Source organism: Tetrao urogallus (assembly GCF_951394365.1).
Source record: "Tetrao urogallus genome assembly, chromosome: 14".
NCBI lineage: Eukaryota > Metazoa > Chordata > Aves > Galliformes > Phasianidae > Tetrao > Tetrao urogallus.
In genome coordinates, this window is record NC_136827.1 from 12,867,523 (window position 1) to 12,889,609 (window position 22,087).

General features: G+C 49.2%; 2 protein-coding genes across 2 annotated transcripts in view; both read left to right on the plus strand.

The window, feature by feature from the left end:
- The window catches only part of FLT4 (fms related receptor tyrosine kinase 4), a gene marked incomplete at both ends in the record, with an annotated part of 43,071 nt that extends 36,704 nt beyond the window's left edge, over window positions 1-6,367 (plus strand). Inside the window, 9 exons of the mRNA XM_079542384.1 lie at window positions 218-312; window positions 746-868; window positions 1,165-1,276; window positions 1,623-1,722; window positions 2,149-2,254; window positions 3,173-3,312; window positions 3,781-3,901; window positions 4,684-4,769; window positions 6,148-6,367. Coding sequence (XP_079398510.1) covers window positions 218-312; window positions 746-868; window positions 1,165-1,276; window positions 1,623-1,722; window positions 2,149-2,254; window positions 3,173-3,312; window positions 3,781-3,901; window positions 4,684-4,769; window positions 6,148-6,367 — 1,103 coding nt within the window. The remainder of the gene's footprint in view (window positions 1-217; window positions 313-745; window positions 869-1,164; window positions 1,277-1,622; window positions 1,723-2,148; window positions 2,255-3,172; window positions 3,313-3,780; window positions 3,902-4,683; window positions 4,770-6,147) is intronic.
- Window positions 6,368-12,828: 6,461 nt separating this feature from the next.
- RNF130 (ring finger protein 130) overlaps window positions 12,829-22,087 on the plus strand; it is a gene marked incomplete at both ends in the record, with an annotated part of 36,685 nt that continues 27,426 nt past the window's right edge. Inside the window, 2 exons of the mRNA XM_079542619.1 lie at window positions 12,829-13,189; window positions 19,233-19,427. Coding sequence (XP_079398745.1) covers window positions 12,829-13,189; window positions 19,233-19,427 — 556 coding nt within the window. The remainder of the gene's footprint in view (window positions 13,190-19,232; window positions 19,428-22,087) is intronic.

Below are 22,087 nucleotides of genomic sequence, written 5' to 3' on the forward strand. Positions count from 1 at the left end.
TTTTTTTTAGCTTAAAGAGAGATGAACTGAAGGGGTTCCTCCCTCAGTGGGTCCTCCCTAGGGCAGGAATAATGATCTGACCTTCAGAGTCCCTTCCAGCCCTACAAGACTATCTAGCTGTATCTCACCCAGGGGCTGTTTATATCCTGCAGTAGAGAGAGGCAAGGAGGACACAAGACAACTCAATGTCTAACCATGTTTTTGTACTCCTGAACAGTGGATGACTTGTGGCAAAGTCCCCTGACAATGGAAGATCTGATCTGCTACAGCTTCCAGGTAGCACGTGGTATGGAGTTTCTGGCATCTCGAAAGGTGAGCACACCCTTTCCCATCCTTTGTTCTTCTTTTGTGTGTGCCTGACTGGAGATGGCCTGGTGTGGTCTGTTGTTGTAATCACAGAGCCACAGAGGATGTGTGTATGTTTGTATACAGGCTCCCATGGATAACCAGTCCCTTCGACTGGCTGTTTCCAGTTTCACATACCAATTTGTGAACTCATTTTGTGATTTGTTACTACAAAGCCCCGCACACAGTTGGGTTACAGACATACAGAGATGGAAACTTAGCTGTATTCTGTCATCTCCTTATTTGTCTCCTTTAAAAATCTTTGTTTTTAGTTCCTTCTCACCTCTCCAGTTTCCCCATTACAGCTCAGGTTAGCAAGGGAAGAATAGGGGAAGGGAATGCTTTATGATGGCAGTACCTGTCCCTCTGATTTTGCCTTTTCCTCTTCATGTGCCTTCAGTGCATCCACAGAGATCTAGCAGCTCGCAACATCCTGCTGTCAGAGAACAATGTGGTAAAGATCTGTGACTTTGGCTTGGCCCGAGACATCTACAAGGACCCTGACTATGTCAGGAAAGGCAGTGTGAGTAGCACCTTGGGGATGGACTAGCTGAGGAAAATAGACAGGAGTGGAATCGTGTGCGTGGCTGGGAGCAGGGACCATTGGCCTGGTGATGGAGGTGTGGTCCTCCACAACCATCAAATTTGTCTCCTTCCTTCTGCTGCTCAGCCCACCAGCACTCCTCTATCTTTACTTTTCCAGTGTCTTCATTCCTCCTTCTGGCCTCACCAAACCTCCGCTCCTCCATGGAGAGAGATTCAGGACTGTTGTCTCTGGTTCTTGAATGAACAGTTTTGCCTTGCTTCTCCCCCCTGCAGGCCCGTCTTCCACTGAAGTGGATGGCCCCAGAGAGCATCTTTGACAAAGTCTACACTACCCAGAGCGATGTCTGGTCCTTTGGGGTCCTCCTCTGGGAAATCTTCTCACTGGGTGAGCACTTATGAGGGGCTGCTGAGGCAGGCAGGGGCTTTTAGTGTCTCATTGGATGAGTCTGTGCATGAGGCCCTTATCTCTGCAGCATGTCTGAGGAGTGATGGGAAAAACGTCAGTGTGGGCAAAAGAAATAAAGAGGCCTGATCTACCAAGGAACAGGGTGATGGGAGGCAGCTTTCTCCTTACTGAAGCAGAAGAACCTGTCTTGGACAGGATTGATGTGGGCTGTGTGTCAGAAGTGACCGCATATCCCACGCGTTTTAGGAGCAAGTCCTTGTCTCAGGACAAGGATTGTTTCTGATGGCACACTTCATGTTCCCACCCTTCTTCATACCTCTTTTAGGAGCATCTCCATACCCTGGAGTCCAGATCAACGAGGAGTTCTGCCAGAGGCTCAAAGATGGTACCAGGATGAGAGCTCCAGAGTATGCCACTGCAGAAATGTGAGTCAGAAACCTCATGGATGTCAGGGCAGCACAGGCAGATGCAGAGACTTTTCATCCATTGGGAAGAGACAAGCTCTGCTCTCCTGTTGGCTGCCTGGAGGGTATTCCAGATGGGTTCAAATGCAGGACAGAACTATCTAGGGGCACCAAATTTTTTGCATAACCACGTTGAGATGGTTTTGCAAATGAGTAGTGTGCTTTCCCACTCTTGAGGGTAGCTGAAGTGTCTAAATTGGCTCAGTCTGAGCTTGCAGTTATATTCCATGCACAATGAACCTCCTTCTAGTAGGTCCCTGTGCAGGATACCAAGCTTTTCTTCACAGTGCAGGTACACTGTGTGCCAGCAAAAACCACATGGGTTGAAGCTGCAGAGTGGATAGAAGGGGATTTCTGTGATCTAAAACCATCACCTCTTCTTGGCAGTTACCGCATAATGCTGAGCTGCTGGCATGGAGATCCCAAAGAGAGACCAACTTTCTCGGACCTGGTGGAGATACTGGGGAACCTTCTTCAGGAAAATGTCCAACAGGTGAAAACCTCTCTGTGTCTCTGCTCAGTTCTGGACAGCTAGCTCCCACACTGTCCTCCTCTGACTCTCTAGCTAATGCAAAGCCTTTGTGAAGGCCAAGGATTAACACGGTGTCTCCAGGTCTGGCATTCAGGGGTGCTGGAGATAACAATTCTGCAGTAGCATTCTCGATGCGTCCTAATATAGTTCCAAACCTTGCAGTGCAAGTGTCCTCTCAGTCGTCATTCTGGTATTTCCATCCTAATCTCCAGATGATTATTTGAAATGTTTCAGCTGACTCAAGGCTCTGGCACTCCTGCCCCCCACATGGCTGCATAATGAAAACCAGGATTTCACCAGGGCTTCTGAAACTCTGTCTTCGGATCTAAATGTCAGGGTCATACGAACCAAATAACTGTTCCATTACAGAAATCAGATATACATAATTCTCAGAAACTCTTACTAATCACCACCGTGCGGCAGCTCACCAGCACTTTTAGCTGTGATGAGTGTGCAGCACTGCTTTGAATTTTTTTCTGGATGTTCCATTTCAGAAACATTAGTAAATGCTTCAAAATGAGTACTGTCACATCCTATCCCTCTGATATAAACCTTTCAGCACTGTATCCCAGCAGAGGCAAAACTAAACCAGTTGTTTGTTCCCACAGAGTACGGTGCTCTGTCCATGTTGGCTGGAGAACTATAGGTACTGCCGGACTGAGTTGTTTTCCTGCTCACACACATCTCCATGCAACTGCAGCACTTGCAGCCCCATAACTCAGAGGGTACAGAAATCTCCAGACAAATATTTTGCCTGAGAGAAACAAGAGACAGAGTAGGAATGTTCTTGCCCAGCTCTGTCAGCTTCTGTTTGTAGAGCCTTTTGTTGCAGAAAAGGCCTCCCCTTCTTGTAAAGCCACTCACTGTTCTTCCTACCAGGAAGGGAAGGATTACATCCCACTGAATGACTCTCACAGCTCAGAAGATGATGGTTTCTCCCAGGTGCCTTCCTCTGCCCAGCAGAATTCAGATGAAGAGGACTTTGACATGAGGATACGTTGCCACAGCCTAGCAGCAAGGTGAATCCCCTCTGAAAAGGGCTGAAGGAACCCAGCAGCAGCCACTGACCTGAGCTGTAAGGGAGCCTGAGGGATATGGGGAGAACCCAGTAGCAAGAAGTTGGAAAAATCCCAGTTGATCAGGTGTGATACAAGCACTTAGGCCATAGCACCTTGCTTATAAAAGCAAAATTACTTTCCTGTACTGGTGCACAGCAGCCCTTGATGTCTGAGCCTATGACATTCCTCCTCCTGCTTCCAGCTCCACTGGCAGAGAATCACATCCCACCAAAGTCATCATGGCCATCACCCAGTTGGGTGCTTCCCCACTGCAGGAGTAAGGGACACGAGGCCTAAGCTGACACCACTCACAGCCACCTACATCCCTGCACACTACGATTGCAGGGACAGGAAGTTGAGTTCAGCTCCTGTTTGTTCAGGACATTGGCTCTGTTGGTTTTACTGAATACCATGTGCTTCTGTCAGTAGATATTACAACTGCGTCTCGTTCCCTGGTTGTTTGACGGGAGGAAATCAGATCAGGTGTTCATCCAGGATAAAGACATTTGAAGAGTTTCCCATGACACATACAATGTACAAGGCACACCCGGTGAGTGGCATCTGAGTGGGGTTGAGCAGGGGGCATAGAAATGTTCTGCTGTTTCCTGACATGTTTACTGTTAAGGTCATGGGAGGAAGATCACTTCTAATGTCAGCCTGTCTGTACCATTCCTGTTCCGTCCAGTCCTACGTACATTCATTTCCCCACCTGGCACATAGTAGTTTTTCTACTGCACAGCTTGTCTGACTGTGAAATAGAGAGGTTTAGACCTGCAAGCCATGTCTGTAAAGGATCTCAGAGAAGAGTCTGTTTTTTCACCCTTCTCAAATCTGTAAACATAGCCTGGTTAAGCATACTGAAATCCAGCTATGACTAGATAAATCCAGAGTGCTTGTCCTGGAGCTCCTTTGTGCTGCCACACCACAGTATGCAGCAGGAGCCCTCCTGGCTTCTGCAAACTGGTCTGGTTCTTATATCTCCTGTGGTGGCAGAACTTAAGTCACTACCAGTTGTCTCAGAGGAAAATCTCACCTCTCACAGATTTCATGGTAATACATCTTCCAGACAGCAAGCACTCTGTTTTTCCCGAAAGTAACACTGAGCTGCAAACACAAACCCTACCTTTAGATGTGCTGTTTTTAAAAAGGCACCTAATAATATCACCAGTGTGCTCCATGCACATCCAGCTTCTTGCTGAAAGTAAAATGCCCATACTCCTGTTTTTCCTATCACAGGTAGACACGGTCTCATCTCCTGAATGATTCCTCCTCCCTTCCCTGTCTGATTAGTCGACAGGGATGTTACTGATAACTCCTGTTGCTTCCTTGCAGGACAATCAGACAGACAGTGGGATGGTTCTGGCATCTGAGGAATTTGAGAGGATAGAAAACCAACACAGAAAAGAAGGTGGATTCAGGTATTCCTTAAGTCTAGCCACTCAGATCTCTTTGCTGCCAAACATAACAAGACAAGGAGAAAGCTCTTGTCTCCCTGTAGGGTATGCCTCTTGGGGCTCTCAGCAGCAGCAGGGCTGTGGGCTCTAAGCCAGAGAAATCCCTGCACACACATTAATGAGAGGCCAAATGCATAAAGAACAGACCTGCAGCCTGCTTAGTTTTAAAAATATAAACTATGCCCATTCAACAGACAAACACATGTTACATAAGGCCTGAAAATGTGTCCACCAAGATAACAAGGTGTAGTAGAATGATGGCATTAAAAGAGCTTTCATTGCTCATTGAAATTTTTTGGTGAAGTGTATCACAGTGGCACAGGGGCAAACTGGAGCCTTGTGGCTGCCACCTCTGCGGGGTTCTCCCCAGCCCTGCCAAGTTTCCTTCAGCCCTGATCCATGTACTACAGGGCCCTGATGTGGCATGGCAGAAATAGTCCAGGCCTTAGGACTTCCTGCATGCTGGTACTAACTCTCGGGGCTGAGGATGTTTTGGGTGGTCATGTCCTTGACCAAACTTAGTTTCTGAGTGAGAACACAACCTGCTCATCTCTGCGTGGTGCTGGGGCAGGCTGGGACCTCGTACCTGTGACAGAATTGTGTGAGCCATGTCAACTCATGTGCAGGCAAAGCCAGTCCCAAGCCTCTTCCTCTCCTTCTCTCCCTTTCAACATCAGGTCATGCTGGTCATTTTCCTTGCTGTTACCTATAGCCCTGTGGCCTCTCTGTCGTATCAGACTGTCTCCTGCTTCTTGTCCTTGTCCTCTTTTCCTTGAGGCACTTCCCTGTTGTCTCCTATACCATGGGCTACCTAATGTCCCATCCTCCAAGAAACAATGCCCTTAAGCCTTTCCTCGGATATGTCCCTGCCCTCGCTTTTGTGACTTTGTGCCAGTCACCTGCTATTGGCAGGCACGGAGATGGGATTGCTGCTTTCCTTCCACATCATCTTCCTTGGTTTGCTTTTCCCCCATCCTGGCTGTTGATTTATATCAGCTCCTGTTACTCCTACCAGGTCTAGGAGAGATTGAGGTGATGTCTCTCATCTCTACCTGCTCACTGGGATCCCAACCCTTTCCTGGGCATTCCAGAGTTATCTAGAGGAGGTAATATAACTCTGTGGCTGGGTTTTGTAGAGAGCTTTCACAATGCATAAGGGGGCTGTGCTTAGCTTTAGAGCAAGATCATTTACTGTGCTTTGAACCAGAGGTGTAGGTCCATTCCTGACCCCGCCACTGCTCCATGCATTAGTCGATAATGTTTCCTGTAGTTGGGTTTTCTCTAAGCGGGATGGAGATTTCCAGGAGGGCTCAGGCTGACCTTCTGTATCCCTCCCTCACAGCAGTAAAGGGCCCGGGCGAACTGCGGAGCTGTCGGTGGAACAGTCAGACCTGCGGGGCAGATGTCGGCCGTCATACGGATCCCAGGTTGGAGGCCAGACTTTTTACAACAGTGAATACGGGGAGCTGTCAGAACACTCTGAGGACGGCAGCTGCACCCCACCCGGAGAGGGGGCCAGTCCCTCCACTCTCCACACTTCCTTCTTCTCCGAGCAGTACTAATGGCACCAGGCCCTGGAGGCACCCTGCCAAGTCATCCTCTCTCTCACACTCTGGGCACATCATCAGGGTCACTCAGAGCTTCCCCTTCAACCTACATCCAACCACAGCAGCAAACCCACTCCAAACAGATGGGGATCACCATCGGAACCACAGCGTGATGGTCAACGCAGCACCTCCAGCTGCAACTTCTCTTTGCTGGGACTGGAGTGAATGCCTTGCTGATTCCTCGGGTTTCTTTTATTTCCGTAGCTCAAACAGATTCATTCTGCTGGCAATTGTGTGCCTGTGTTCAGCACTACAGCACCTTCTGCCTAGCATTCAGCCTCCGCTCAGATCTGCTTCCCATTCAGAAAGCCCATTTCAGGTCAGATATAAATAGATCTGTCTTAGTCTCAAGTTTCTTCCTGGTGTGCAGCCTGAATGTTTTTCCCTGGATCGCTTCCTCCTCCTCTCCTCATGATGTCAGCTGCTGAATTGCAGAGCAGAATCAAAGGCAAGAAATCCCTGGTGGTATTAGCAGCAAGAGCAGGACATTCTGAAGAGGTGTACAGAGAGATCCCAAGGGGTCTTTGTAAAGGTTCGTGCACACTTCATTCTGAGTAGGTGCCAGCGTACACCCAGCCTCTCTGTCTCCTCTGCAAGCAACACCCATGCCCCTCTCGTCTCTGCTGGAGGAGGACCTGCCCCTCTGCCTTATCACAGGGATTTTTTAGCCATTTCAACACAGCCATCAGAGCGTCAGCTGATGGCCGAAGTCTTCCCAGTGAGATGAACAGCAACTCTTTTTGCAGGCCCTGTGTGAAGCAGGGCTTTATATTCTTTGTGCTGGGAGCTCTGTGCTCACAGGTCTGCTGCTCTTGCCTTCCGCTTCTCCCAGAGCAGCACTGAGATCATCTGTTGTTCGAATGAGAAATTAAAGCAAAGCTGTGTTAATTTCAGCTGGCTTCTAAACATAGAGTGAAAATGTGTTGTTTGCTGAAAGGAAAAGGATATAAGTGTAAGGGAGTGAAATGTTTATTTTCAAGCTGCTGTGAGGGTTTTGGAAACAACGGAAGGAACAAAGCTCCAGCAGTGAGGTGCCCTGGGCTGCATCCCCTGGTGTGCTGGCATTGCTGAGCACACACAGGATTGGATTACCCCTGGCTGGAGCACAAGCCCTAATTCTGCTGGATGGACTACCGTGACCTTTCCTGTTGCCCTGGCTCAGAGGAGGCACTCTCTGCCCCTTAGGCTCTTCTCCAGTTTCTGTTGCAGAGCTGCCAGTGCAATGCAGCTGTCTCTGGAGGACTGAAAAACATTTATTTGCTGAGGAACCATCTCATCACTTGGGCCTTTTGTTTCTAAAAGATACCACATGAATTCAGGCTTTGGGGAACCTCCACAGCCCCTCTCAACAGATTTCTGTGCTGCTGCCTCGCTGCTTTCCACATACCTCTTTCCATCCTCATAATCCAAGAGCTCAGCCACTGAGCCGTTACATCATCACCAGAGGAGTCTGGGTGCAGAAGCTGCCTGAACAGCTTGTCGTCTTCTCTTCTCCCACATGCTGGTGGCTGACAGAGCTCCTTGCACAGGGGTATCTCAGCACTGGGGAGTTTCTGCATGCGAGCCACACCTCTGCATAGAGGCAAGAGTTTGGACTTTGAAAATTGTGTCTTCACAAGATGTCAGATTCTATCACATGTACCATTTTCCAAAACTGTATTTCTCTTACACAAGGTATTATGTGTTTCCTGATGTGAGTCGTTATTGGTGACTGTCCCAAATCTTAATTATAGTTATCTGCAAAGTGTAATAGGGGAGATTTATTTAGCTCATGGGAAAAGCATGGCTGTCATTCAGATTCCCTCAGTCTGCAGAGAGCCCAATGTTCCCCTCCCATCCCATGTCAGCAGGAGGACATGGCTGTGATTTCCATGGCAATTAGAGGCACAGAACTAGACCAACTGGAGCCAAGCTGGCTCAGGACATAAAATTTGAAACTGTGTGTGACAATTGATTCCCCAATTTCTACTGATGTCCCCCAAAGTTGCCAGGAATTTAAGCATCTTTAAGTAATTGTTATGACTCAGTAAGAATGCTTCTGGCAGGAGATGCAGGAGTCAGGCCAGGGAAGCAGGACAGCCAGCAGGGTGCGGGCCAGGCCAAATTCTCCTGCCCTCATCTTGCCCTGTTTTTTTTCATCGGTGGTTCCCTTGGCAGAAGAAAAGCTGTGCCCTGTGCTGGGGGTTCACACAGGTGGAAGGTGACAGACTGCAGAGCTAAATTCAGGCTGCTCTCTTGGTGATGTGCAGCCACAAAACTACTCTTCATAAACAATTCTCTGCTTGGAAACAATGCCCCAGCTGACAGGAGGCTCAATAAATGTCTGTGAATTAACAACTGGAAAGCAGAATTCCAAAGTAGCTGCAAATGAGGGTTAAAAACATACTAGCAAAGCCGGACACTTGCAGGGCACTGGCAGGGTTCTGCAGCACAGATGAGATGGAGGCATCCACGCATGCTGGCACTCAGCACTCCTGATCTGTCAGCACTCCCAGCCTGCTGGGACAGCTGCACTGGGGCTTTAGGTTCCATGGAAATTGCTCACGAGCATCACTGTAGAGACGTGTTACTTCATTAGAGCCATTGTTAAAGATCCCCTGCTTCATGCCAGGGAAAGTGCTGAAGTGACATCTGATTCTAAACGTTCAAATGATTCAGCCCCATAGGAGTTTATTATCTATTTTACACCTTCTTGATGTGTGTGGGGGGAAGAATCAGATCCTATTGTATCAGTGTCAACAGCCTTGCATGAATGACACAGCTTAACACAACCATGTGCTGGCTCTTTAGATGCTCCAGTGGTGAATAACAACAGTAGTGTCAGATACTGAAGAGCTGTTGAACATTTGTACTTTCGATCTCTTAAAACAATACTGAAATGGGAATGTACAAACCTGACACTCTTCCCCACACTCTTGCATTATTTTTGGCATTTTTTTTACAGTCTTCAGATAAGAGCACAAAAAGAAGCGGATTGGTTCTGGTTTGAGATGAGGCAGTGGTGCTGTGGAAGGACAAACAAGAAGAAAATATTTCACTTTCTAAAAGCCAGGTTTGGTGTTTGTGCCTGCACGGTGCACAGTGCACGGTTTGGTTTTGTTTGGGCCTTTTACTGGAATTCACAGCTGAAGCTATTTATCGTCTCTTCTTTCAAAATGACCATTCTGGGTCCACACTACAAAGGTATTGGTATTGAGAGGACATTCCTCCTTCATGAAAACAAAGCATCTAATTCCCTACTTAGGAATGCACACGCGTCTCTGGAGAAAAACCTGTGTATCAAGTACCACTTCATTTATATCACAGTATTTTAGCCTGGTACCTGTTGTTGCTGCAGCAGCATTGGATGTTTCCATGGGCTGCCCTCCGAGCAAGTAGCTTACAGCATGGGTTGTGCGTGAGTACAGCAATGTGGTTTGTGTGTGTTGTGGGTGAGTGCTTGGGTGTTGCATGTGCGAGTCTTTCCTACTGGTGAGTGTATGTGAGTTCTCATAGCTCCTGTTGAGTCCTGTGTCTGGAAGCTGACTGTTATATATCAAACCAGTTAGAACACTGCTTTCTTTCCTCTCCTCCTATCGTACTCGTTATCCTTTGTCATTAAGAGTTTTGTTGTAATATCTAAATGTGAACATGAATAAAGTCATAACTGGCACCATGCTCTGCTTTGTGGAGGCCGCTGCCCATGGGTGCTGCTGGGCCCGGCTGCAGCCAGCCAGCCCCATACAATTAACTTCATTCTGGCATTATTATTTTTATTTTTGCATCGCTTTGCATGCGCCACATCCTTGAGGAAACAGCTGGGCTTTGTGCCATTTCCATCCAGGATGAAACTCAGCCTTTCCTCATGACGACACCGGACACACGTTGGGTAAGCTGCTGAAAGGACCAGACCCTTGGCCCTGCTGCCATCTCTCCCAGCCCTGCTGAGCTCCCCAGGGCACTGCACCTCGACCCTCTTGTGGGGCAGGAAAATCATGGCGTGGCCAAAGTCTCCTGGAACAGCCATGGGAGCGAAGCTATGGGGCACGTGGGGACTGGGTCTGAGGGAAGTGCTCTGCACCCAGTCCTAAGGGAGCACTGGATGCCATGCAGATGGCTGTGTGGCTGCTGCATGCTGCACCTCAGCACAAGAACGGGGACGTTGTGTCCCTGCAGCAGCCATCACCAGGCACCAGGATGGAGCGTGGTTGGACAAGGGAACTGAGGAGGCTGGGGCTGCATGGCCCCTCAGTCCACTTTGCTGTTTGAGTCTATCGTCACACATGTAGTTAGGTAATGTGCTGGGAGCCTGGCCAGCAAAGGCCTTGTTCCTCAGTGCTTGGAGGTCCTTCTGAGGATACTGATGCAGTAAAAGCAAAGAATCTGAGACTCCTAGTGCTCTTGTTACCTTTGTGCAGGGGACAAGGATCATGGAAACACAGAACACCAGACCAGGTTGCTCTAAACTTTGTGCTAAACCTGGCTTCGGATCCCTTCAGCCGTTGGATCCCTGCACAGCTCCTCTGGGCAGCCTGTGCCAGGGCCTCACTGCCCTCACTGTGTTTCCTCCTTGAGTTTAAAGCCATCATCCCTGGCCCTGTCACTGCACTCCCTAATGGTGTCCTTCCCAGCTTTCTCATAGGCCCCTATTAGGCAGTAATCACAGGAAGAAGGGAACCGATAGTCAGTAAGAACTGCGCTCAAGCATTGCATGCCAGTATTTATGGGCTGGCACAGGGATGCTATGGGGAAAGGGAGGTTGCTATAGGAGATGTCCCGATGCCAGGTTGCTGCCCCCTGTGCCAGCAGCCCTCCGGTTACTCCTCTAGCTGGGGGGAAAGGTTTGCTGCAATGTTGCACGGCTGTTGTGAGTGTGGCTCCTTGCCCAACATTTACCAACAACAGCAAAAAAACAAAACAAAGGGGAAACAGAACATTGGAAGATTCAGCTGCTGCTTCATAAACACTTCCTGGATTGCACTGACATTTCTGCAGAGCTTTTCATAAGCAGATCTCGGAGGATTTTGCAGCACCACAGGCCTGTAGCACATCCCGCAGCTCAGCCGCAGCCTGGCGGGCAGTCCTGCCTTCCTCGGCACTGACACGGGGCTCTCCAAGGGCAGGCTCAGCCCTGCTGCTCGCAGCTAAATGAGGTAAACAGAATGAGCTTTCAGGGTGTTATCTTACATGCATGTGTGGCTACGTGCATCCCAAAGGGATGTGCCACAACACCTCCAAAGGGAACAGCACAGTGAGATGCTGAAGGGAAGCACAGCTCTTATCAGAGCAGCTGGGAAGTCACCAGGGAGACTGTATCTCAGAAGAACAGCAGCACGGTTATTTGTTCAGAAATTTAGAACATATCTTAACCCAAAACCCCGCAGCCTGTGTCTTCTTAGCCATAAATAATTTTCAGATAATTTGTCTTTCAAAACCTGCAAAGGCTGTTGTGTTCTTTTGTTCCTTTCCTGGTCACAGAGAAGCTCAAACCCTTTGTAAGAATGATGGTGAAGTGTCACGCATCGCATCCTGCTACACGGCATCTCAAAGGATCTGTATTCATTAACATCTCAGTGTTAGTAACATTTCCCATTTTAGCACGCTGAAAATAAGTAACTCTAGATGAGGCAGCGGCGGCCACATCCTGACACAGGAGCCGTGCTGCTGCTGCTGGGCCGGCCTTTTAGCACCAGACGTGCTGCCTAAACCCAGCCCCAAACACTGCACCATTCACACGTGCTTTTAAACCACCTTGCGTGTTTCCAATGGCCAACGCCGTTGACCTGGTATCTGCACTGAGGAGCCGTGAGATGCAGTGTCTGTCCCTAATGCTGGCTCCAACACTGTAAGCACTCCCTGTGGCACCATCGAGCAGACCAACACCGCTCCGGAGGTTCTTTGGGGCAGCCCCGAAGCAGGGCCGCACCCCACACCTCCACGCCACGGTCACCCTCCCGCGCCCTGCCGCGCCCGGAGTGACGTCACCCGCTCAGGCCACGCCCCCACAGTCTATCCCACATTGTGGGGGCGTGGCTTCCCTCAGTCCCGCCTCTCGCCCTCGTGGCGCCGGGTGGGGCGTAGCGCGCCTGCGCAGTGCGGGTCGCGCCGGGCTGCAGTCGAGGCGCCGGGAGCGGAACGCGGTGCGGCCGCTTCGGAAACGAGCTGGGCATGGAGAGGCGGCCCTCGGCCGGGGCGGGCAGCGGGGCGTGCGGCGTGGCCGAGCCCGAGTGCTGAGGGGCGGCGGCGCCTCCTCGGAGTCGTGCGCGGCGAAGGAGCCGCCGCCTCCTCCTCCTCCCTCTGGCCGGCGCGGGCTGCGAGCGGGATGAGCGCGGGGCCCTGAGCGGCCGCCGGAGCGCCCCGAGCTCCCGCAGCCTCCCCGGGCCAGCGGACCGCGTTCTGCCGGGACGTGCCGCCGCTTCCCTGGCTCCTCCCATGGCATGAGCCCGGGCTCTCCTCCCCTCGCCGCCCGCTCGCGGTCTCTCTCCTTTCCTGGGCTGTCAGATGGGATAACGCGCTCCCGCCGGGAGGCGAAGATGGGCCCGCGCTGGGCTCGGCGGCGGCGGAGCGGCGGCGGCTCCGCGCTGCTGCTGCTGCTGGGGCACTGCTGGTTGTGGGCGGCCGGCGCCGACGACAACGGCAGCCAGCTGTCGTATTACACGGCCCTCATCAACGTGACGGTGCTGAGCCCCGAGCGGGGCGGCCCCACGCTGCTCCGGATCGACCGCGGCCGCTACGGGCAGGATTCGCCCAAGGTGGAGGTGAAGGGCCTGCTGGTGACCCCGGTGCCCATCAACGGAGGTAACGGCCCCGCGCCGCGCCGTGCGGGTGGCCGGGGGAGCCGGGAGCGGAGGAGGTGGAACGCGGCCGAGGGGGAGCGGCAAAACCGCGCTCCGGGACGGGGCTGCGGCCGGAAAGCCGCGTGCTGCGGCTGCGTGCGGTGCGTGCGTGGGTCAGGGATGCCTGCCGAGCTGTTGGTTGAGCTGTTGGATGTCCGCCCCTGAACGCGGCCCGGTCCGTGGCGCTGAGCGCTGGGCAGCGCTTCCACACGAGTTCTGTTGCTGCGGAGTGCGGCCGATGCCCGTTGGTTGCTTTCCGGTAAATGTCGGCCTTTATGATGCGTTAACTTAAACAAGAGTGGTTTTGATCATTGAGCGTCTTGATTTCGGTCTGAAATGAGAGCGGGCACTCGGTCACAGCGGTGCGGTTTAATTGCATCTTATTTTTGAGAACCATCCGTGATGCTGTGCCCAAACTGCTGTCCTCCAGAAATGGCCCCGGATGGATCTCAGTGCTCTCAGCCTCTCTCTGGGCAGCAGCCTCTGAATAATGCATTCCGTGAGGCAATGTAATCAATTAAAACCAGTCTGCGAGCAGTGAATATTAAGAGCGTTTTTGCTTGGTTTTGTTTTGCTGTGTTTTCCTGAAGAGCTCTGCTGTATTATTAAAGCCCCTTGAGGATTTAACAAATCAAGGTCAGGACAATATGTTGATGCTCTTTCAGCATCTAGCAGCCTCCTGTCTGCTCCTGCGGCGCACGAGGCAGCTGTGCAGCGCACACGCTTGCTGGTTTCATTGAAGCTCTGTTTCGTTTGCTTTACAAAGGGTTAATTAGAACTTATTAAAATAGCATGCTTGTGGGGAAGGCTGGAGAAACAAATCTCGGTGCAAGCTGGCCGCCGAAGGATTTTCTTCTGTATCTTAAATCCTGCCCTTTGCAGTGGTTTTGGCCGTCTGTCCCCAGATGCGCTCAACCTTTCATTTTCTCTGCTCCCTGATGTTCCTCACTTAAACACACACTGCTGTGTGAGGTCAGCAGGCTGTCCTGGAAGCTCTGGGCACGTCACAGTTATCCCAAGGGGTGTTTGGGAACAGGGTTAGCTCTGCTGCCTTTTCTCATGCAGGGTGTTGAACCACTTGATTTCTTTAGCAGCTGCTTTATTGGTCAAAAAACAAACTTCTGGCATTAATTACTTTTTGGTTTTCCCCTATGGCTTTTTCTGGTCTCTTCCAGCACGGTCTTCACTTAAGTGCAATTCAGGCATTGAGGGTGGTGGACAGCATTCTCACCAGAAGCAGTGAGAGCAGAGCTGAGCACGATGCTCTGCGTACTTTGAGGAGCATTTCCTACTTTGCTGTTGAAGTGTAACGTGGTGAACAGTTTGAGTGGGGAAAGCACAGCAGAGAGATCACAGAGCTGCAGACCTGAATTCTGTGGGTTCGACATGTTGCAGTCGTCAAAACTTTGCCCTGGTTTGTTGGGAGGTGTTCTCCTTCCGTGTGTCAACAGAAGGCACTTAAAACAAACACTGCAGTGGCGGTCTTCCTGCAGAGCTGTTCTGAATTGTTCTGCACAGATGGCCATACAGGGGGCATTTTATTTTAATTCTGCTGAGAGGCTTCACGTGGTTTAAAAGCCTTGTGTTTAGTAGGAAGGAGGCTGGAGTACGTTATGCTTTTAGTTAAGATGCTCCTGAAGACTTGAGAGCCTTGTGATTGTATTCTGCTTTATTATATTTGGCTCTGATAGCAGTGCAGTGCTGCTGTCTGCGACTGCTATAATGCCTTTTTATCAGCCAGTCTGTATTAGTATAGCACTTGTTTGCAATGTATTTGTTGTAATAGCACTTAACACAAGCAGCCTCTGCAGCTGGAGCAGTAGTGCTCTGCCCAGTGCTCCCACTGGCTGCAGCTGCCTGGTGATGCCTTGACTTAGTGTTGGTCTCAGGCACTGACTCACCGTGGGCCACTGCTTGGGATTTCTGTGCATGCAAGTTGGCACCCAGCTGTTACAATTGAAACATCTTAAATGTCCCGTTCCATGTGCTGTGTTCGCATCCTTTACCTGCAGGTAAAGACGTGAGTTTACCAGCTTAGGGCTGGGGTCAGCAGCTGTGAGTGTAATGCATGGCCTGGGGGTGGAGCGCTGTGCTCTGTGGTGGTGGTCAGCTCACGTTCTTGAACATGCCTGTTGCTTTATGTTTAATTATTGAAGTCATTGCTCTCTTTGATTACCTGTCCTTCAAATGTCAGTACACAATAAATTTTCAGTCACCTGTTCCTTTATCAGGATCTCTTACACTGAATTCACCATGATTAGGCTAAAACACGTACCAAAGCTTTCCCTGTGCCTTTTATAGACCCTCAGATAAAGTGGAAAGGAGAAAACTGTCTTAGGGAAAGGTGGAGGTAGGGGACAGATGCTTGAGGTGACAAATGAGGGGTACAGCTCATGCACAGTGCCATTGAGTTTTGTAAGTGGAATTAGTCCAAGCAGAGTTTAGTGGTAAAAAGAGTTTAGTGGTTTAAACTCTCTCAGAGTTTAGCTGTGGGAGGTTTGGAATGGCAGTTTCAATTGCAGAACTTTGGGTAATATTTGGGCACAATGTGGTGTTTCTGTCTGGGATCCAAAACTGAACTTCGGGAAAATGCAGCAAACAAATGCATCAAAAAGTGCAGGTTGGTGGAGGGTCAGTGTTGTGCCATGTGTCTGTCCTTTGCCCCTCATCTCAGTGTCCAGCTTAATTCATAGTCCTTGAGTGATGACAAATCTGGTGGTTTTCAGTTTATAGCTGTAACTGTGGTACACTTACAGAGCTAACAAGATTAAATCTTAACTATTACAGCACTGCCTGCTACCCTGATTTTCTTTTGTTTAGCTGAAACGAGATTACCCTGGTTCAAAGAGTTCCTCCTGGTGCTAAAGCTAAGTATAGCCAGAGCAATTTGGTAGCATGGCTCTCAGCAGTGAGGTGTTGCCCTGTGTCACCCATTGGTGCAACTTAGAAAAAGCAGGAATTGCAGCTGGCGTGGGTGAGGACCCAATTAGTAACAACAGAAGTACTAACGTGTTGAAAGAAAATACTGTTTAATGTGCACAGTTGGATAGAAAGCCGTCCTTGAAAGCGGGATGGATCAGTGCTGCTATGCTGCTTTGAGTTTCCCAGCTGAATTCCTTTCCTGGGAGCTCCAGTTGTACTGCACAAAAAGGGATGTGGCGCTCTGAGGCGTGCTGTGCTCAGGTGTGCCATGTGAGCAGGGCTGTGTGCTGCTCCATCCTTTGTGCTGCCTCTGCCGGGTGTGGTGCAGCTCTGAAGGTCAGAGAGGGAAAGGATTTCTGAGTGCTCAGCTGAGAGCAGCTCTGGTGACTGCTGCTGGTCTGAGAGAATGGAGCGTTAGCTGAGAGGTGATCGATCGGGGTATCTGACCTGAAAAAGGGAGCGGGGGAGAAGAGCGTAACGCAATGCAGTTAGTGGGCTGTGGGATGCTGGCACTGCTCTTTTTGTGTGGGAAGGAGGCAAAGCCTTGTTCACAGGAGGTGCTGTGGCCTCGGTGCCCTGCTTGGAGCAGGGGGTGTGCGGTGTAAGTGTGGGGCACAGGGAGCGGTGTGCAGAGCGCTAATATGGAGCCTTTGTTGGTCTGGAGCTGAGATACTCGCTTCATTTTTTGTCACCACAAAATGGTTCTGTCTCTCATAGGGGAATGCTAAAGGGCCTGGTAAGCAATTGGAAGGGATGAGGAGGACCACAGAGGGTGGTAACACACTGGAACGGGTTCCCCAAGGAGGTTGTGGATGCCCCATCCCTGGAGGCACTCAAGGCCAGGCTGGATGTGGCTCTGGGTAGCCTGGTGACTTTGCACATAGCAGGGGGGTTGAAACTAGATGATGATTGTGGTCCTTTTCAACCCATTCTATGATTCTCTGACCAGCAGGCTACCACTTCAGTGTAAAGTCAGTTTTTGGTCACTGTGTGCATGATGCTTAGACACAAAGAAAAGAAGGACGGAGTCGGTCCCTTATATTTCAGGTTGGTAGGACAGAAGAATGGCTATAGGGAAGCAGCTTTCTGTAAACTTGTATTTTCTGCTGTTGTGAAATTGAGTGATTTCTGATCATATCTTTTTATATACACTTGTGTTCTTTTAGAATAGCTCTGATATAATCTGAAGTCTCTTTTCATTCCGGCACAGTCACCGTCCAGAATTTGCAAGTCTGAGTCTCATCCTCATTGAACCTTGGACAGTGGAGTATAGGTAGTGCAGTGGTGGGGAGCTATTGCTGGTGGCTCTTAATGGCAGCATTTGCTCATCCATCCCTTATGGGGCTGATAGAGGTACTGCTGTACCAGCTGCCAGTGCTGGGTGTGGGGCAGATGTGCTGCTGTAGCAGCCAGCAGTGCTGCAGGGCTGGGCGCTGTTGGCAGGCCAGAGCAGGAAGAGCTATCTGCAGTTGTTCCTGAGTTTTGTTTAGTTAAAAGCAGAAGGATTGCTTAACGTTTGTGTGGGGTAAATAGGATGCTGACCTGGAGAGAAGCACGTTGTGTCTCTGTATTAAATCTCCAGTAAGCTGCAGGCTCATCAATCCCAACCAGATTTTCCTTCACGGTTTTGTGTTACTTACATAGGGCTAAAGCAGTGTTGGGACACGCTGCATCACCCCACCAGAAGTAATGCTGTGCGTGTTGCTGTGCAGCTGGATGCTCACGTATCGGCACATCTCAGCTCCTAATCCTGTTGGTCCAACAGCGTTTTGTAGCTCTGCCCGCTGCTGCGAGAAGCTTTCATCTCTACTGTAGTGGAAAATCTGTGCTACTTTTCCCACAGAGGCTGTTTGCTGTCTCATGCCACGTTCTCTGTCAGTGTTTAAATTTGTACAGTTCAAACTTGGGAGTTTATAGTGCCTTTGCAGGGCTTTATGGAGCTGAGCTTTTTCAGAAGCTTCCTCCATTTCAAGATGCTCTTCCATTCTAGCGAATAACCCGCTATCTAGGTTACTTGGTGTGCCTTGAACACAACTGCACTGAAGCAAACCTTTTGCTATCCATAGGCATATTGCTCTTCATCCTGCCATACTGGATCTCCTGGCTGTAGCATCCACTCTGAGTTGGTGCTGAAGAACTTGCCTCTTAGAAAGGAAAATTGTATGGGGTGCTTCTTCTGTATCGCTCTAGGGAACTGTAGCAGTTTTCAGAGCTACTACCCAGATGAACTGTGTGTCTGAGGTTTCACTATTTGTCCCATCCATCTTCAGTAGCCAAGGGTGCTTTTACTCGTGGCATTTGAAAGGGTAAATACTTGTGCACCAGTTGCTGTTGGCTCTGACTTACTGGCAAACCATTCTCCACGTTGCACTCTGTGCCTTTTGTACATAGATCTGTGTGGGCTTCGGCTGCTCCAGGATACATTACATCAAAAAGGACCCAAAAAAAAAAAAGTCTTTGTATGCTGTTGGGCTCAGATGCAGCGTTTGCCAACCCTGTTACTTCTCCTTTGTAGCACCCATACCCATTTGCAACAGGAACACATCGTGTTTGCCGGCAAAGCTTGCAGTGTAAGAGCTGGCATTGGCTGCTGCTCTCATCCTTGCAGCAGCATGCACACAGCAGATAACTGCTCTGAAATCTTCTTGTTTAGTTACTCTTCCCACTGCAGGGATGTCTGTGATTGCATTAGAAAGAAAAAAAAAAGTTATGCTGCCCAGAATGACTGATAAACTGCTGCTGGTAGGTGCCTGCAGCACATGACCCATATCCCTGTGTTTCTCAGCCTGCAGGCAGGTATTGATTCAAATGGAAATTCATTGTTCTCGCTGCACTGGGCTTAAAAATAGTGTCTGTTGGTGAGCGTAATTCTTGGACGTATGGTTACAGATTCAGTGGTGAGATCGAGCTTTATAAAGGAGACTTTTTTTTTCTTAAACCTGAGGAATGCAGTTAGCATTGGGCTGTATTAACCTGAGGGCAGCAGCTTCCTAGTGCACAACCATAAATTCAGCGTCATTTTCTTCTCTCTTGCCTGTTGGAGCAAATTGCCATTTGTCTGAATGTGCATCCAACTCCTCCAGTTGCAGATCGCCTGGGCTGTGACCCTCGGACGCGTTTCCAAGTCCCTCCCAACACCAAGCAGTGGATCGCTTTGCTGCAGCGAGGGAACTGTACCTTCCGAGAGAAAATCCTGCGGGCAGCTTCACACAATGCCACCGCCGTGGTCATCTACAACAATATATCCAGCGAGGAGCCCGTCACCATGACTCATCAAGGTAAATATGTGCAGGCTCTTCCACTGCCGTGTTCTGTCACATAAACTGTCGCTGAAGCGCACGGATGATGCTGTGGGAAGCAGCCCCTGCTCTAATGATGTAAATGATACATGTCTTCGGAGGAGTAAGCCAGTGATTGTGGAAGAGGGTATTTTGGTTTGGTGTATCCAATGAGGAGTGCTTCTGCAGAGGGGAGATGGGTGTCAGGGTGTAAGGAAAAACCTGCAGGACCTCAGCAGTCAGCACTTTTAACCTTGCTGAAATGGAGAGCAGACGTGGTACAACATCAGGCCTGACATTCCGCCGAGCAGGACTGGGGAGCTCCTGTAGTAGGGTGTCTCCATCTGGCTGTCCACGATGCAGGCTTTCAAACACTAGGTCCAAATTTGAGCTTGCACACTTGCATGCAACACTTCAGAGAGTTCTTTTCCTGTGATGAATCTTTGTTGATTCCTGTATGGTGCTCAAGGCTTAATGATTCGGGGTGCAGTTGTCCGATGGTCTGATTCTAGAGCACTTAACATTGCTGATCTAGAGCACTGTGTCTGGTTTTCTTCTGGATTCTACTTTTTTTTTTGGTCTATTCATGTATAAATTATGCCATTACTGCTGAATTAGTGTAGCAGGGTGGGTCTTTCATACTTAAAGTAAATCTATGATTATAAATGATTGCTCAGAGTAGTTCTAATGATGGCAGTTTGGTTTTCCTAGGTTTTCTCACTTCACAATTACTCAGCCTAATCAGAAAGGGATATTTCTGTGTTTGCTGACTTGCGTGTTGTTTGTTTTCCCAGAGGTTTTCGGTTTTCTTTCTGTAAGTGCAGGGTGTTACTTGATATCTGGAATTTGAGTGATGTTCTCCATATTGTCACACAAGTAGAATTCTTCTGTGTAAAGAGGTGCTATGGTTGTGCATCTCTTTCCCTCTCTCCATCCAGACATCATATATGGAAAATGCCTTGTGGCTTCTGGTTCGGTGTGGTCTGTCCTTCCCAGTTCTGTCCACCACAGGAGTTTTTCGGGGAGGTTTTGACGTCTGTGTGGCAATCCTGAGGCTGTTGACATACTATTTCTAACTCATGTATCCTCATAGACCTTTCTGCAGGTACTTTGCAAGCAAAAAGTTCCACCTCCAGAGCCTTCAGCTCTGGTCTTTCTTTGAAGTACCTGTATGAAGGTCTGCAGTCTCGTGTTAGCAATTTGTGCCTTATCCTGTGTCTCAGAATGTTGTATCATGGCAGTTAATTCCAAGTATTTGCCCATGACAGGTTTCCTGTTTGCCCAGTGAACTGCAGGCACGTGTCACTGTGAAATGCAGACCAGTCCTTTGGTGTTAGCTTCAGCACAGTGAAGGTTTGGAATCTAGTGGTCCATTAACTCTCTGATTGGTGTTCAAGTGCAATATTGATTCATGAACCTATGCTTGAATGATGAGTCTGTTACATGAATCTCAGGTTGGATATTAGGAGCGATTTCTTCTCTGTACGAGTGGCGATGCAGTGGCACAGCTGCCCAGGGAGGCAGGAGGGTCACCGTCCCTGGAGGTTCCAGAACATGGAGATGTGGCACTGAGGGATGTGGTCAGTGGGCATGGTGGGGGTGGAGGGGGTTGGGTTTGATGATCTTAGAGGTCTTTTCCATCCATAACAGTTGTGTGATTCTGTGTTCAAGCTAATGTTGTGTGTAGAGTACTGACACACGGCCTCCTTAAAAAAAGATGCATTCTTCACAGCATAATTGTGCAACTGTCTTATGATGTCTGCGTTCATGGCTGTCTATTTTCTTCCCACAGATAAAAATAGGCCTTACATCACTTTGTATCTCTGCACCGTAGTTCTTATACTGTTAGGTGCAGAGCCTTGGGAGTATTCTGTCTTCGTGGTCGAGCAGAGAGGAAAACAGCAGGTGCTGATAGCACAGCCGGAGAGCTGCTTGCTTCCCCACTTTGATCTTTGCATAATTTCCAAATGTCAGCTTTAGCAATGTTTGTGCTAAAAATAATGAAAATATTATATAGATTTACATATGCTGCCCATCTTGAACCTGCAGGGAGGTGATTCCCTATGAAAACAGCTCAGTAAGCAGTTCTCAGCGATGGGATTAATATTTTATCCAAGTTATTTTATGCTTGAACACACATTTAAAAATGTTAATCTTGTGGAAATTTGTTCTTACTCAACATATGGCTTAACAGAATATAAATTCCTTCTGGTGGCCAGATAGCAGCTATCACTCTTAAATCAGGCTTTCATCACCATATTAATTGTATAGTTTCTTTTACTTGCATCAAAATTGGGTTCATCACCATATTAATTGAACAGTTCCTTTTACTAGCATCAAAATTGTTTTTTTCTGTGTCCACTAAGTCTCTGTTCCTTCAGGTTGAGGTTGAAAGGAGGTACTGACTTGAAGGAGTTGGTAAAACTTCCAGTAAATGTTTCTGCTGATCTCTTTGCAACATTTTCTTTGTATCCTTGTATGCGTTACGGTTCACTTGTAAAATAGACCAACTTGACTTATTCTTGCAGATGTCCTTCACTTGGGCTGGCAGAGGACACCTTTTCCCAGCACAGGTTATGTTGGGCTGTGATATCATTGGCAGGAAGGCAGTTTTATGAGTGGTTTTGCCTGCTACTTCTAATAGAAGTTAGAACAAATAT